This window comes from Ambystoma mexicanum, chromosome 7q (assembly GCF_040938575.1).
Source record: "Ambystoma mexicanum isolate Mex_15411 chromosome 7q, UKY_AmexF1_1, whole genome shotgun sequence".
NCBI classification, from domain to species: domain Eukaryota; kingdom Metazoa; phylum Chordata; class Amphibia; order Caudata; family Ambystomatidae; genus Ambystoma; species Ambystoma mexicanum.
The window spans coordinates 885,143,293-885,158,895 of NC_090941.1; the positions used below are offsets into that span (position 1 = coordinate 885,143,293).

The following is a 15,603-nucleotide window of genomic DNA, read 5'->3' on the forward strand; positions in this document are numbered from 1 at the left end:
CCAAAGAAGGCACATGCCCATGCCGTTGTCTCCCTCCACAAGTTCCACTACAGGGAGTTCCCTTCAGAGCAGCCGAAGGCGTCGCTCTGAGTGGCTGTCTCAGCCAGCAGAAGGCCGCACCCCTGAGTCTAAAAGGGGATGGAAATAGGACACTGATTGTGTGGATTTGCGGAGGGGCAGTTGGGGTGGGGGTGTGGGGATAGTTGGGGAGGGGGTGTGGGGTTAGTTGGGGAGGGTATGTGGAGATAGTTGGTGAGGGGGGTGGAGATAGTTGGGGAAGGGGTGTGGGGAGGAATATTTGAGTGAGATGGTAGAAGGAGTTAAGGCTTATCACTAATGTAAATAATTGTTTTTGTCACAATATATTTGGTGTTGAAAAAGAAATCATGACTGGACATTGATCTTTCAGTGTGAGTGCATTTATTCATATACAGTGACAAGTGCCCAGTGTGCTCAATGCCCTGTGCTGTGTGTGTAACATATGCTCAAAAGTAGTGGTGTATATGGTCTCCACGTGTGACACGTCCATCCATGCCATCGTGGCGTTGTGCAATAGCCTCCTTATCATCAGTGTCGTCCTCAGCCTCTGGTGGCAGCATGTCCATGTCGGGGGCAGGGAGACGTTGTGCAACATGGCACATGCAAGCACAATTTTCCCAACCTGTTCAGGGCTGTATATCAACGCTCGACTCGATCTGCTAAGGTAGCAGAACCTGGCCTTCAACAGGCCGAAAGTATGGTCAATGGTGCAGCGAGTACGTACATGGGCATGGTTGTATGCCTGCTCTTCGATGTTGTGGGGTTGCCTGATGCGGGTCATTAACCATGGCATCAAGGGAAACCCAGCATCACCTGCACGGGAGCAACATTAAGTGTACATGTCAATTTCCTGATCATTTCATGTTGGCACGGGCTGTATAGTTTTCATTTGAGAAGACTGACATGTTCAAGCAAAATTGGGTTTAGCTAGCATATGTACATTTTCGTGTACCAGAAGGGCACTTTGTCAGAATGTGTGTGAGGTGTGTGTTGTAAAGTTTCATTCACATGGACCATTCACAGACAACATGACCTCTAACACTTTTCGTACAACGGACACACATGGAATGGATGTAAGTGTCAGCAGTAATGTGTTACAGATTAAATTCAACTATATGCCCATGTGCCACAGTATTTTTACCATTTAAATGATATGCATCTGTGATTTGTTGTAATAATGGTATGCAGTCTTTATTACGAATCCTCTATATAGACATGCTTTTATATCGTAACTCATACAACAAAAACACATATTGCTAATATATGTGTGTGTGTGTGTATGTGTGTGTGGGGGATAAAGGGTTCAATCTTTTCAAAAAGGGTGGAGGTGGGTATCTAGGGGTGGGAAAGTGTGAGTCGGTGGGACCCCCTAAAAATCATATATTAGAGAAAAATAATGAGATAAGTGTTTTTTCATTTTGCTAGTTTCGGTCTAAAAGTATTCCATTTAAAAGTGTGTGTTATAAAGACATGTAACCGGTACTAACATGCAGTGTACCTGTCAAATGTGTGTGCAGCCAAATTATCTGACCTTGTGGTCCTGACCCAAAGAAGCTTGATTGGCCAGACTCTATCCCTTAAGTAAATGATCCACTGGTGCAGAAGATGACATTACTCCACTCTTTTCTAGAGATGTCAATCATCAGGTTAGTTCTTGTATCAACTTGGCACGATCCCACTTCCGACACCATATGTGAAGAGCCAGGAACGATACTCGGACACAAGTTAGACATGGTTTTGTTTAAAGACTTGTGTTGATAAATAAAAAGGGGTTGGGAAAATGCCTCACTGTCCCTGCACTAGAGGTGTTTCCCTGCCTAAACTTAAAACTAAGGATCTGTCACTGTCAGAATGTCCAAAGCAAAATGTTCAAATGTCCAAAATACTATTCTGACCCTCACATTCTAAGGAAAAGAAGTGTAAAATGAAAAGGATAATGTCTTTGGCTTTCAGTGCTTTATAAATATTCAAATGGACAAAACAATTAGTAATTCCAACAAAACGTCTCTTAAGGTTATTGCTGCTTTATCCAGAGGGTGTCTCCCTTCCCCTGGATCTTTCCTCATGTTGCCTTGCAAATAACAATTATGTTTTTTCCTCTTGATCAATAGAAATAATCATGCACAACTATCTTTATATTTTGAATTGTCAGGATAACTAGAGAGTTGAGGCTGCTTCTGTCTGGGAAGGCCATTATAAAGCCACTCTGCGTAGCTCCGATTTTACTTGCTTATTAATTTTAATTGTATTGTGCATCATTTACGCCACATTGTGGTCGCCTTCAACACCTTGAATTTTAATATTGTGGGGCGAGATGACGTTACAGTGATAGTCCTTTGTCTAGCTCCTCAGGAGGCAGTCCTCTGCCTCTTCCATTTCAGCACCGGCATTAAATGTCCATTTAGACTGTCAGACGTCCCAGCATTGAGGTGTGATAGCGGTCTTTTATAGGTCAGAGCTCACTATCACCAAGCTTAGCTGCCCTCACGGCCTGCCATGGAGGCCTTGGTCTTCAGATATCTGATTGATCCTGCATGCATATGTTATTTTTTGCTAATTTATCTCACCTCTGGTCCTCAGGGGAACATTTGTGAACTCTTTACTGATTTATTGACAGACCTCCAAGTTCAATATATACACTTGGTGGTACTAGGGGACCACAATTTGAAATGTAATCATTCCAGACCCCCGGCCTTAAATCTTGTTTTTTTTAGAGTCTGTCCAGTCTCGAATTGTATAAGCATGTGTGTGGACCTACGCATCAGCTAGGCAACACATTGGATTAGATTTTTGCAAAAGAGACCTACTGTCCGTACAATCAGTGGAACCTGTACCATGGACAAACCACTTTTTGGTCACCTGTGTGTTTGAAGTAGCAGAGACACAAGTTAAGTCTCCTGCGGCCAGAATATGGCAGCGCATGTGGCACTCTGCAGACACTCAAGGCTTAGTTTCCTCGGTTATGGCGAAATGTAAGATGGTGCCAGTCACCTCCCTCTCTCTGCTCTTTGAAGAATTGCATGAGGCAGCAGATATGGTGGCCCCGCTGCGATTTATTCAACCTCGCAGATTGCCCTTTCAGCCTTGGTTCTCAGTCTCTCTTAAGGCAGCGTTGCTCAATTTGAGACAGGCAGAATGTAAATGGCACCGAGCCCATGATCCTATTCTTAGAATAATATATAAGGCCTGTTCGGCAGCTTATTCACTAGGTATTAAAGCAGCCAAAACATTGTATCTCAATGAGAAAAGTGAGTCGTCTTTATGCCAAACTAAGGCTCTTTTCTCATTAGTCAAATCTCTCTCTTCATCAGCCAAAGTGACCCCTAATGTTAGACCTACTCAGGATTTGTGTGACGCCCTATCTCAATATTTTATTACTAAAATCATGAATATTTGTTTCAATATCTCTAATATGTCTATTACTTCCTCTAGTAGTGAGAACAGCTCACTTCAAACTGTGGAACACGTTGGTCTTATGAGGTGGTCGTCCTTTCTGAAGTTCTCGGAAGAAACAGTATTGTCCGTTATGCTAAAGACAAAGTCATGCTCCCCTTCAGATGCCTTCCCTTTGGCCGCCATGAAAAAGATTGCTCCAGATCTCCTGGCGGAGATCACAGTTGCCAACAGCAACTCCTTCCAGTTTTGGCTGGTCCCTCAGGAGTTAAAAGCTGCTAGGGTTATCCCTCTTTTGAAGAAGCCCTCACTGGACCCTACTGTTCTGGCTAATTTCCGTCCTATCTCTCTTCTTCCCTTCCTCACGAAACTTCTTGAGTCTCTGGTGTCACCCTTACTTTCCACGTTTCTTGAATCTTCTCATCTTCTGGACCCTGCTCAGTCCGGCTTTAGACCTGGCAGGGGCACAGAGTGTGTTCTGGACTCTGTCCAGTGTAATATGGCCAGGCTGGTGGACTCCGGTGGGGTGGATACCCTGATTTTATTAGACCTGTCAGCGCCATTCAACACGGTCGACCACCCCATCCTGTTGTCTCACTTTGCCCAGATGGGTATATCTGGGCAGGTACTGGCCTGGTTCACTTCGTTCCTGGTGGATCGTACTCAGACTCTCTCGATGCCCCCTTTTCTTTCTGCCCATTGCCAACTTTGCTTTGGAGTGCTGCTGGGTTCCTCCTCATCTCTGATTCTATTTAATATTTACATCTGGGCACTTGTGTGTCTCATCCGCTCCTTTGGCGTCAGGTGCTTCTTTTATGCCGACGACACTGAGATCCTGATCCTTTTAGACCTTGATCGGGCTGAGGTGTCGTCGTGCCTTCGGGGGTGCCTGGCAGCCGTAGGGGACTGGATGAACCACAACTGGCTTAAATTGAACAGAGACAAGACAGAGGTGTTGGTGGTGGGCTGCCCCTCTGATCCCTCACTTTGGGTGTCCTCCTTTTCACCTTCTTCTCTTGGTCCCCTTCGTGCTCCGGCTGGGAAGGTGTAAAATCTGGGTGTAGTCCTGTCGGCCTCTTTATCCATGGACAGCCAAGTAGCAGCCATTTGCCAAGCTGGTCACTTTCAGCTTAAAGTACTTAAGAAAGTGCTTGCTATGATTTCGGCCTCTCTCCGTCCACTGGTGGTGGCAGCTATGGTACTATCCCAGCTGGATTATTGTAACTCTCTTTATCTGGCACAGCCAAAGGGGTTGATTCAGCAACTGCAAGGCCTACAAAATTTAGCTGCCATTTTTGGCAACTGGAACTCCTAATTGAATCCACATTTCCCCAGTGTTATGGTCTCTTCACTGGTTGCTGGTGACTCAACGTATCAGCTTCAAGGCTCTATGTATTGTCCATCGGGCATTGCACAACCAGGGTGCGGAATTCCTCCGAGCAAAGTTTACTCGCTACCAGCCCAATCGCCGGTTGCGCTCCACATCTGCAAACCTGCTTGTTGTGCCAACTTGCCGGCATATGCGCGTTGGAGGACGTGCCTTCTCCATAGCAGCAGCTATACTATGGAACAAGCTTCCGCCGCCGATAAAAAAACTACTGAACCATCTGGCCTTTAGAAAGGCTATAAAGACATTCCTGTTTTAGGCAGGAGTGGTTCTTCTGGCTTCTTTGGCTCTTCTGGTTAGAGACGTATGCCTGCTCTCTAGCGCCAAGATACCTTAGGGGACCGTGCGCTCAAGAAATGTTCCTAACATAACATAACATAACTCTCATGCCAGAGTATTCTCTGTTCTTTTAATTTCACACACTTGTAGTTGCGTGGTATACTCTCCTGCCAGGGCTTCTTGCATTCACACACTTGTGAATACCTGGTATACTCTTCTGCCAGGACTTTTTGTATTCATACCCTGGTAATTGCCTTTGTCTGCAACTCCAAAAATTAACCACATTAGCCCTCATGGCTAATTCATTCTGTCCATTGTTTATTGCCTCGTTAGTGTTTTGCTTACATTTCCTTTTTTGCTAATTTATCACCTTAGCATTATTGGCAAGTTCACCTTGACCATTATATACTGACTTATTACTGTTTGTTATATGTATGCTATATACATATGGGCAAACGTCAAAGGTTCTCTTCTTTAGCAAATATACCTTCATTTTTTCTCTTTCAGTTTAAATAACTGTCTTTCTTTCTTTCTTTCTCTGGTTTACTTTGTTCAATTATTAGCGTGCATCATACTTACCAATACGCCCTGGTGTTCCCTTTGTCCCAGCGTGGACGCACCGGCCCTTCATGGCATTCCTTGTCCTTGTCGCAGCTTGTAGACAACAGCCATCGGGTGAATTCTTCCTCACACAGCTCAGCGTTCTGCATTACTGCTTCTCGCAACTCTAGCTGGGGTTCTTGTCATCGCTCCAGTCTCTGGTAAGTGCTTCGTTGGTTCTTTCCACTGGCGCACACTAAGGAACCGTACATTTCCACCATTCTTCTTTCAGCCTGTTGGTTGCATATAACGGAGCAGCTCGCTCCCACTTGCTCTCTCTGTTGGTTTCTGGCAGTCCTGTTTTAAACATTTAAACATCCCAGGCACAGGTGCGTATTCCCAACAACGAGAGTGCTCCTCCACTCCTCTTCTTCGTCACATTGTTAAGGTGTTTCTGTGAACAGTAGTCCCTTTTAGTTACATGACAACACTGGAGGAATGTTTCTGAGAGGTTTTGAGGGCAAGTCAGTGTTTGAAAGTTGGTGTGTAGACTGGAATGAGAAGGATTCAGCACTCTCGTTTGGGGGAGCAGCGGAAGAATCACAATAGGCTATTAAGGTTTCAGACATGGTAAGGTTATTTTCAAGTAGGTAAGGAAAACACCATGGGGGTCATTATGAGTTGGCCGGTAAGGGATACCGGGCACCAGTAAGGAGACCGGTGCCGGTAATCCCTTACCGCCCAATTCTGAGGTCCCTTAGTGGGAACCGTAAAGGACGTGTGGTATAACCACACGTCCTTTACGGGTCCCGCTAAGGGACCAGGGCACTAATTACGGGTCTGCTATTAGCAGGCCCATAATTACCGCCTTCCCCATTCCCATTGAGCCCTATGGGAGCTCAAATGGGAATGGGGAATGGCTGGTTGAATGGGGACTTACCGGGTCCTCCAGGGTCGGAATGACACGGTAAGTCCCCATCCAACCAGACTGGACCCGGTATTGGAGGCAGCCTTGACGCTAATAGCGCCATGGCTACTTCCAATCTTGGAATGAGGCCCCATGTCTCGTCTGGCGAGTCTCTCCTATTCCTGTGAGAGTCGTCTCACGGCCATGTGGTCTCTGGCAGATAACCACCCTCAGGGTCAGGATCAGGTAGCGGCTGCCGTCCCCTGGCCATATGAGGAGATTCTTTCCCCGGAAAAAAGTGATGACAATGCCACATAAGTACTGGCCCCATTGTATTACCTGTCCCCCACCTCATGCCCTCCTTCACATAATAACACTCAAGTTGGCTTTGCTTCACACATAAAAGGCAGTAAAACATGCCATACCCTTATCAAAAAAAGTTTTATAGACAATTGGAAACACGTACACACTCCACAAACACAAAGACATGCACACAGACACACAAACTTAAATGCCCACACAGACACACACACCCATATACAAAAACATAGACACACACAGACACACACACACACACACCTGCAAACACACACGCACACACAGACACACACCCAGACAGACACATAGGGCCTCATTAGGACCCAGGCGGTAAGGGGTTTACGGCGGCGTAAACAGCGCCGACCCTTACCGCCTGATTCCGAGGTCCCTTAGCGCCATGGAGGATTTAACACCTGCTTTTAGCAGGTGTTAAAATCCATGGCGCTAAGGGACCTTGTTGTTAATTATGCCACCGTAATTTACGGTGGCGTAATTAACGCCTTCCCCACTCCCATTATGCCCTATGAGGCAAAAATGGGAATGGGGAAGGGTAAATGGGGATTGGGGACTTACCGCCCCGCCAACCTCGGAATGGGGCGGTAAGTCCGCCAACCACCATGGCGTAAACGTAGTTTACGCCATGGTGGTAAAGGTACGACCCAGGCGGTAACTTACCGCCTGGGTCGTAATGAGGCCCATAGATGCACACACACCCAAAGACAAACAAATACACAGATACACACACAGAAACCCACAGACACAGAAACACACACATAGGCACACAAATACACAGACACACAGGCAGACACACAGACACTCATACACATTCACCCACAAATACACACCCACCCATGCAGCTTCTCTATCATTCACATGCACTCTCGCACCCATGCACGCCATTCACACTGCATTCATTCATACATGTGCTCTTACAGACTCCCCCTAACATCCGTGCATGCATATATACACGCACTTACATACCCCTATGCACACATACAATCCTCACAAAAACATGTCCCCCCCCCAGACTCGCCACGACTCTGCCTCCTCATCTGCACCATAGGGCTCTGACTCCCGCACAGACAGGAACAGGAAGCAGGGAGAGCTTCTTGACATGTTCCTAACATGTGCAAAGAAGGGGTCGCTCTCCGACTCATCCACGCCAATGCAGATGAGCCAGTGAGCTTCCTCTGCTGATCAGGCTGCACAGTGGCATCTCACAATGTAGAATTTGGGTGGGCCTTGTCCCTTTGGAAGGGGTCAGAAAAAGGACAGAGACGAGGTTCAAGCATTTTACTGACTTTTCTTAACTTAAAACGGAAAATAAAAAAGCTCCTTGTTATCCCTAATCTAGGTGTTTTTTTCCTACCTAACTAAAGCTAACTCGAGAGCTCATCAGTCGTCGTTGAGTCTCTAAGAAAATAACTGTCCTCTCTCCAACTCTAATCTGTTTTGCCCCTACAACTTTTCAAAACGGCAAAGGTACAGGTGAATGACTCCCTTCTCCTGTACTCTGCTTCTCAGCAAAAGTCGCTCCAATAGTCAATCTTTAAGTAGTTCCTGGTCCCTACTTCAACAAGTTCATAAAGTTCCAAAATAGGAGTTTCCAGCTTTTCAAGCTTGTCTTGAACTGTTAACTTTTCCTTCCCTAAATGCTTTTCCTCTCTCTTGGTTCATCACACTCTTCATGCCTTCTTGGTATAATGTCCAATTTCATTCATGGCTGGGCCAATCAACAACACTTTTGATAATCCTCTCAGTTAATGTACTCTCTCTTAGTATCACAAGGTATATATTTCTTCCAACAAAGAGTATCAATAGGTTTATACTCCAGACTGTTACTGGGATACGTATGATTATGTCAATGATGATTCTCACTTAATTCTTCTCCTTTAGCATTACTGGGACGAGTATGACTGTGCCAGTAATAATTAACTTCTGAACTCTGCTCTTATTATTATTGGGGCCAGTATGATTGGGCCAGTTATGTTCATCACTTGTTGACTTTCTTACTTCAATAGTATTGGCATGGCATTGATTGTAACAGTAATGATTCACTTCTGAATTCCACTTCTCAATATTACTGGGACGAGTATGATTATACCAGTAATGATTCACTTCTGAATTCCACTTCTCAATATTACTGGTGTTTTCTCAAAACACTATGGACCTCATCACGAGTTGGGCGGTATCCCAGCGGTAAGGACCTCATCCCGAGTTGCAATGGCACTTTTAATCCCCATTTATTAAGAGTTATTAGGACTCGGTGGAGCTTTTTGGTGCTATCACCGCCAGCGATAATAGTGCCGGAGGTAATATAGCTGAAAATGGGCGGAAAGGTGAGGTTTTTACCTCCAGCAGAAAACTGGAGGTAAACCTCCCACTTTCCACCCAAACACGGATTGGGTGGAGCGGTAATGTGGCAGTAATACTGTTACTGCTGCATTTTTACCGCTCCGAGCAGCCCTTGATGAGACCCTATCACTGGAACATGTACAATTTTGCCAGTAATATTTCACTCTTGACTTCAACTCTTTACATTCACTGTGACAAGTAGGATTCTTTTACTCGTTATCTTCGTAATCCCTCCTGGGTCTCCCGCCATCTCCGTTACCGTCTCTTCTGAGTTTTAGTGACACCGGGCCTGTTTGCAGGACCGGAAAATGTCTTCTTCTTTATTGTCAGGAACTCCGTAATCTCTCCAACTGTCTCAGTTCCTCTGCATCCGCTCCGCGGTGCCTACGTCGTAGCGGTCTCAGTGCATTTATCAGACTGCACCCCTCTTGGGTCAAACCGCCACTCATGACTGCTTCTCTTTTTTTTGGGATTGCTTCCCCTGAGCTTCCAGCTCTCCTGGTGCTTCCTTCTCACGCCAGCTGCTTGCCTCCCTGGCACACATGACTTACCAGTTACAATCAGCTTCCAGAACAACCCAGGTTTGAAACTCCCGGGCTTCTCTTCAACTTGAAAATGTTCCTTCTTTTCTTTTTATGAAACTTGTCTGGGCCCTCGCCAACAAAGGATTATAGTCCTCTTTCTCTTTCAGTTGAGTGCTCTCCATCACTCGTTCATTCTTCTTTTTCACAGTGTCGTCAACTCTATACAGTTCAGTGATCTGCACCACTCCTTCATTGTTCTCCTTCAAAGTATTGTCCATTCCAGATAGTTGAGTGATCTGTATCATTCCTTCATTCTTCTTTTCCACAGTATTGGTATCATAGATTTCTTAAGGTTGAATCATGGGCCTTATGGCACAATAGCAAACAGTGGTTTGATCATCTTGGTACTTCTGAAACCTTGGTGTTATTTTTGTCCATAAGTGAGTACCTCAGGGAGTTCCTGGGTGGAACGGGCGTCCTTTTCCCCAAGGAAGGAGTATCTCCCCACAATGTCCCGCTTGACTCTGCGTCCTAGAGTGGGTATTATGTAGCAGGCTCACCACCCTAGTCTTGCAGGGAAATGCTCCTCCCTGGGGAGAAGTGACTGAACCCGCGATCCATCACACTGCTCAGGCCCTACCCTGTTTACTCCTCTGCCTGATGGAAAATGATGAAAGTGATGCTCTGTAGAAGAAAAAGAAGCAGAGATGAGTTGAATGTTTGATTGAAGTCTGGGGAGAGCTATCAGAAACATATTGAACAGAAAAACGTATACATATATCAAGAATTTACAACTTTTCAAAATAATGAACACTCTGCCATTGAAAAACACTAAACCCCCTCAGAAACTGTCAGCCCCTACTGCACCTATAGTAAGCCCCCAAATTAAGGGAGCTCTAATTAACGCCAGATCACTAGTAGCCCACGCAACTGAAATCGCAGACCTACTGATCAATGAAGATCTGGATCTCCTCGCCATCACAGAGACCTGGCTCCACCCGGCAGCAGGACCTATGTTGATGCTAGCTATCCCAGAAAATTACACCATCTTGAGACAAGACCGACCCAACTCCAGAGGAGGCGGTGTCGCCATCATTCACAAATGTAGCCTTCCAATAAGATTAGCTACCCCCACTAATGCCCCATCTTGCGAACTACTCTCAGCTAAAATCCCCATCACAAATACTCAAACCCTCAATGTCCATTTGATCTATCGCCCCCCAGGTCCTCTAGGCACCTTCGATGAGGATCTTAACACCATCCTATCCACCAACTTAAAAAACGCCACTCAAATGCTCACCCTCGGTGACTTCAATATGGGCTTTAATGACCCTGAAGACCAAGCCGCCATCACCACATTGAACACCCTCACCGAACTAGGATTTACTCAAAGAAGCCTAAAACCAACCCATGACAAAGGCAGAATACTAGACTGGATAGCTGACTATAATTGCCTAGCCAGCGTTACTGACATCTCACCCTTAGCCTGGACTGACCACCACCTGGTATCATTTGTATTGTCCACTACTAGACCTCCACCCATATTACCGTGTAGGGCACCCCCTACTCTTACCAGAAACAAAAAGAGTATCACAGTGGAGAGACTTATCCCCAACCTACTTCCTACACTGAACTCACTGCATGACAACTTGGATCCTGAAACCTTGGTTGAGGAATACAACAAAATCATGTCTTCCTCCCTGGACTTAATTGCCCCTCTCAAACTCAGGCCAAGCAAGTCCAAAACCCACCTTAACAACTGGTACACACCTCTCCTCAAAAACTTAAGACAACAAAAAAGACACTGCGAATCTATCTGGAAAAAAGACCCATCAGCAACCAACAAACTTACATTTACCAAATTAGCGGCCCTGTACAAAAAAGAAATCTTCCTTGCTAAACGTACCTCCTTTGACTCTCGCATCTCCCAAGCCAGTTCAAATACAAAGGAACTATTCTCAATTCTAAAAGAAGTAGAAACCCCCATAGCACCCATAGACACCTGTATAAAAGACAAGAACTGGTGTACCAACATCCAACTTGCCCTAGCTAACAAAATCGCCACGCTACAAAAGAAAATATCTTGTAAAAAAGCCTCCTTGAACAATCCTGCCCTGCCTAAACCTGAGAAACGGTCCACAACTGAACATTTACGATTTAACTTCACTAAAGTGACCATACTTGAAGTGGAAAAAATCATCATGTCATTAAAGCCATCTAACTGCCAAGGAGACTTATGCCCAGCACAGCTCATAAAAGACGCTGCCCGTGACCTTTCCCCTTTTATCACTAAATTAATCAATGCTTCCTTCTCCACCGGTTCCATCCCAACTAATCTAAAACAATCCTGGGTACTGCCCCTACTAAAAAAAAACACCCTCGACCCAGCAATACCAACTAACTATAGGCCTATGTACAAATACAGAAGCACCTGGAGGATCACCACTTGCTAGGAGCCAGACAATCAGGCTTCCGACCCCAACATGGGACCGAAACAGCTCTCATCGACCTTAAAACAAAGATTGATCTGCTCAAAGACAATGGTCAAGCAGCTTTACTCCTCCTCCTTGACCTTTCCACAGCATTCGACCTGGTCGACCACGCTGTCCTCTGTTCCCATCTCCACTCGGCTGCCCATTTTTCCCCCGAGGCTATTACTTGGATCAGATCCTTCCTTGATGGCAGAACTATGAGGGTCTTCTCGCCGACAGACGCGGCAGACCCTATACCCATCACCTGCGGTGTGCCTCAGGGTTCCTGTGTCTCCCCGACACTGTACAACATATTTACCAAGCCCCTTTTCGATGATCTGGATCATCTCGGTATCACCTACACTAACTATGCAGATGATACCCAGATCCTCCTTCCGCTTTCTGGAGATTATGCAAAGGATTTGGCCTTGGTGAATAGGGTCTACATCATCATCCAGGCATGGATGGCCACTCACGGTCTATGCCTGAATGATGATAAAACGGAACTCATCACACTGGGTACTAAAACTAGCCTAAAGAACCTGAGCCCGGCATACTCATCATTTATAATTGATGGTAATACTATCAGGGTTGGACATGAAGTCAAAACACTGGGCTTTTACTTGGACTCTAACTTCAATTTTAACAGACAAGTGAACTCACTAGCCTCCTCCACGTCCTATACTTGTAAATTGATCCGGACAGCTAAACCTTTTTTATCCGAGGCCAGCTGTCTGACCCTGGCCAGAGCCCTTATACTCTCCCGCTTGGACTATTGCAACGCCCTCTACCTTGGGTCATCCAAAGCCGTCACTGGCAAATTACAAACTCTCCAGAATAACGCACTTAGAGCGGCCCTGGGCATCTCAAGAAGAGACCACATCACTACATATAGCAAACAACAAAACTGGACCCCCATTATAGATAAAATCTCCTTAAAAACTGCCTCACTCACCCATAAATCCATTAATAATGCAGCCCCTACCTATCTGATTAACAGATTTCACAGACTAACATCCATAAGACCGACGAGGTTAGCTTACAGAGACTGCCTATCCGTCCCTTCTTACAAACGTGCAACTATAGGTGGGAATAGCTTCCCAGTGAAAGCAGCCAAGCTTTGGAACTCCCTACCACCCACTCTTAGAATGGACCTACCCTACCAAAACTTTCGCTCAAAGCTCAAATCCTGGCTGAAGACAGCCATCATCTAGAACCTCCTGGCCCACATCCTGGATACACAACTGCTAACTGTACATATGTTATATTTACCGCTGATTGATATTATTACTGTATTCATACCTGTACATATATTACTGTCTGTAACTAAGTCTTGCAAATTCTTGTATCTGCTGCGCCTTGTTACCCTTGGGCTTTTCGGCGCATTATAAATAATAAACTAAACTAAACTAAACTAAACTAAACTAAACTTCCTTTTTAGATTTTTAGATTATACTCGCTCTCTGTGCAATATGATGTTTACTATCCATTCAGTTATTATATTTAATTCCACATTTCACAAGATTGATATGTTTCTGCTTAAACTCATTAATCAATATCCTTCTTTGAGGCTTTGTTTAAAAGTGCAAAGAAGCTCCTTGGTAGCATATCCTAGTAGAGTTGCATGGTCGGTCTTATGAACAGCAATATGTTTCGTTTTGGGGAATTAAGTACTGGTCTTAAATGCCCTGTTTGAGGAATATGGCCCATGGTATTTAATACAATACCTCTCAATCGATTTGTTTATGAGTGGGATCTTAAGTGTAACATCTGACCCATGCAGACATAATATGTATAAACAGTACAGATGTATCAGTCACACGAATATGCGAATAATCATATTCAGAATTGATTTTAGATTAGAAATTAGGGATCTCTCTTCCAGTCACTGCTACTTGTCAACAACAAAATACAGATTCCTTTTTTTCCTTTTCGCTATTAACAGTTTGCATACCATGAGCTTAATATGTTTCGTCATTTGATTTTTCTTTCAGCAAAACTGTTGGTGTCTTCTACTGTGGACCAAACGGGATCTCCAAAACTCTGCACAAGCTCTGCAATATTAGCGACAACTCTTTTAGGACTCGCTTCGAGTACAATAAGGAGTCTTTCAGCTGATGGATCCGAAGGTGCTCCGGAGAAGATTTTTAGTGCAATATGCCAAAGAGAAACATGGCCAAGGAGTTATTTATAATTATTTAAAGCACTGAAATAATAGTCACCACACCAAGCTCTGCTATCGGATGTCGGTGGCCATATTGTGCAATGCATTGCAGCTAAAGAGTTTGTCTTTGAAGTTAGTTGCTCCATAATTGTGGATTTGACAAATATGAACATTGGCCGCAATAAAGTATATTTCATGAGGAGTACATTTCAAGTTCAGAAAACCTTGAATTTAATGTATCAAAGTACTCATTAGTTCCACGATTCTCAATAGGTTATTGTTCGGAGAGTCATCAGAGTTCTCCTACTGAATAAGAAGTCTTTGCCTGTCAGCAGGGTTTGGAACAGATACAAATAGCTGGTGGATTCAAATCTGTCAGTTTAATATGTTTGTTTTTAATAGAGCAATGCTGTTCTGTTTGACTTGCTCTACAGGCAATGTCTTCTTGCAGTGATCTAAATATAGGCTAATGCTCTTTTCCTCCCACACTTTCAGCTTTCTATGTGCTATTGGAGGGATGAAAAGTATGTGGCATGTGGGCGTGCATGCAAGGCAAAATGAGGTTTACATTTTTGCATATTTTTTCGTTGCTTTTCTAGTGTAACAGCATGACATCCATGAATTGTTCAAGGACACTGGATATTCCAAGATAGGCTTGCCAACATTTATTTATTGGACATGTGTATGTACATACACACCTGATTGTAGCATTCTTACATGAATGATGTGCAGGTTGAAAATATAATAGTTGATATACATACATAACGCTTTGTAGCTGATTTGATTGTTTCTAAGCAATGTATTTAAGATCAACAGGTCAGCTTGAAGGCAAACCTTGGGATCTTCACAAAAGAAAATAACAAATCCTGGATTGCCTTCTCCAAATGTCTCTGTCTCTCTCAGTCCCAATCTGATTAATTATTCTTGGAGCTGCTATGCTGACAGCTGCAGACTCAAGGACATCGCAAACACGTTCCTTCAAAGAAAGCCTAGGTGCAGGCTTTCCAGGGTCCTACACTCCATGGCAATCTGATATTTCAATGTACTGTAAGGTCTTCCAGGTGACCTGCCAGATGGCATAGGGGACAGCTAGGAGAGTGACAGAAGGATCATTCCCTATTTCTCCTAGAGAGCTTATTGTTCCTTCCTGGTGCCTCTCTGAGCTCCTACTAATCCCACCAAAACCTTCACTAACCCCTCTGGGCCAGCCTAGGGCCCGGAATGAC

General features: G+C 44.7%; 1 protein-coding gene across 1 annotated transcript in view; it reads left to right on the plus strand.

The window, feature by feature from the left end:
- The window catches only part of NOX4 (NADPH oxidase 4), a 1,243,038-nt gene extending 1,228,456 nt beyond the window's left edge, over nt 1-14,582 (plus strand). Inside the window, exon 18 of the mRNA XM_069639431.1 lies at nt 14,208-14,582. Coding sequence (XP_069495532.1) covers nt 14,208-14,331 — 124 coding nt within the window. The 3' untranslated portion in view covers nt 14,332-14,582. The remainder of the gene's footprint in view (nt 1-14,207) is intronic.
- The last annotated feature ends 1,021 nt before the right edge of the window (nt 14,583-15,603 follow it).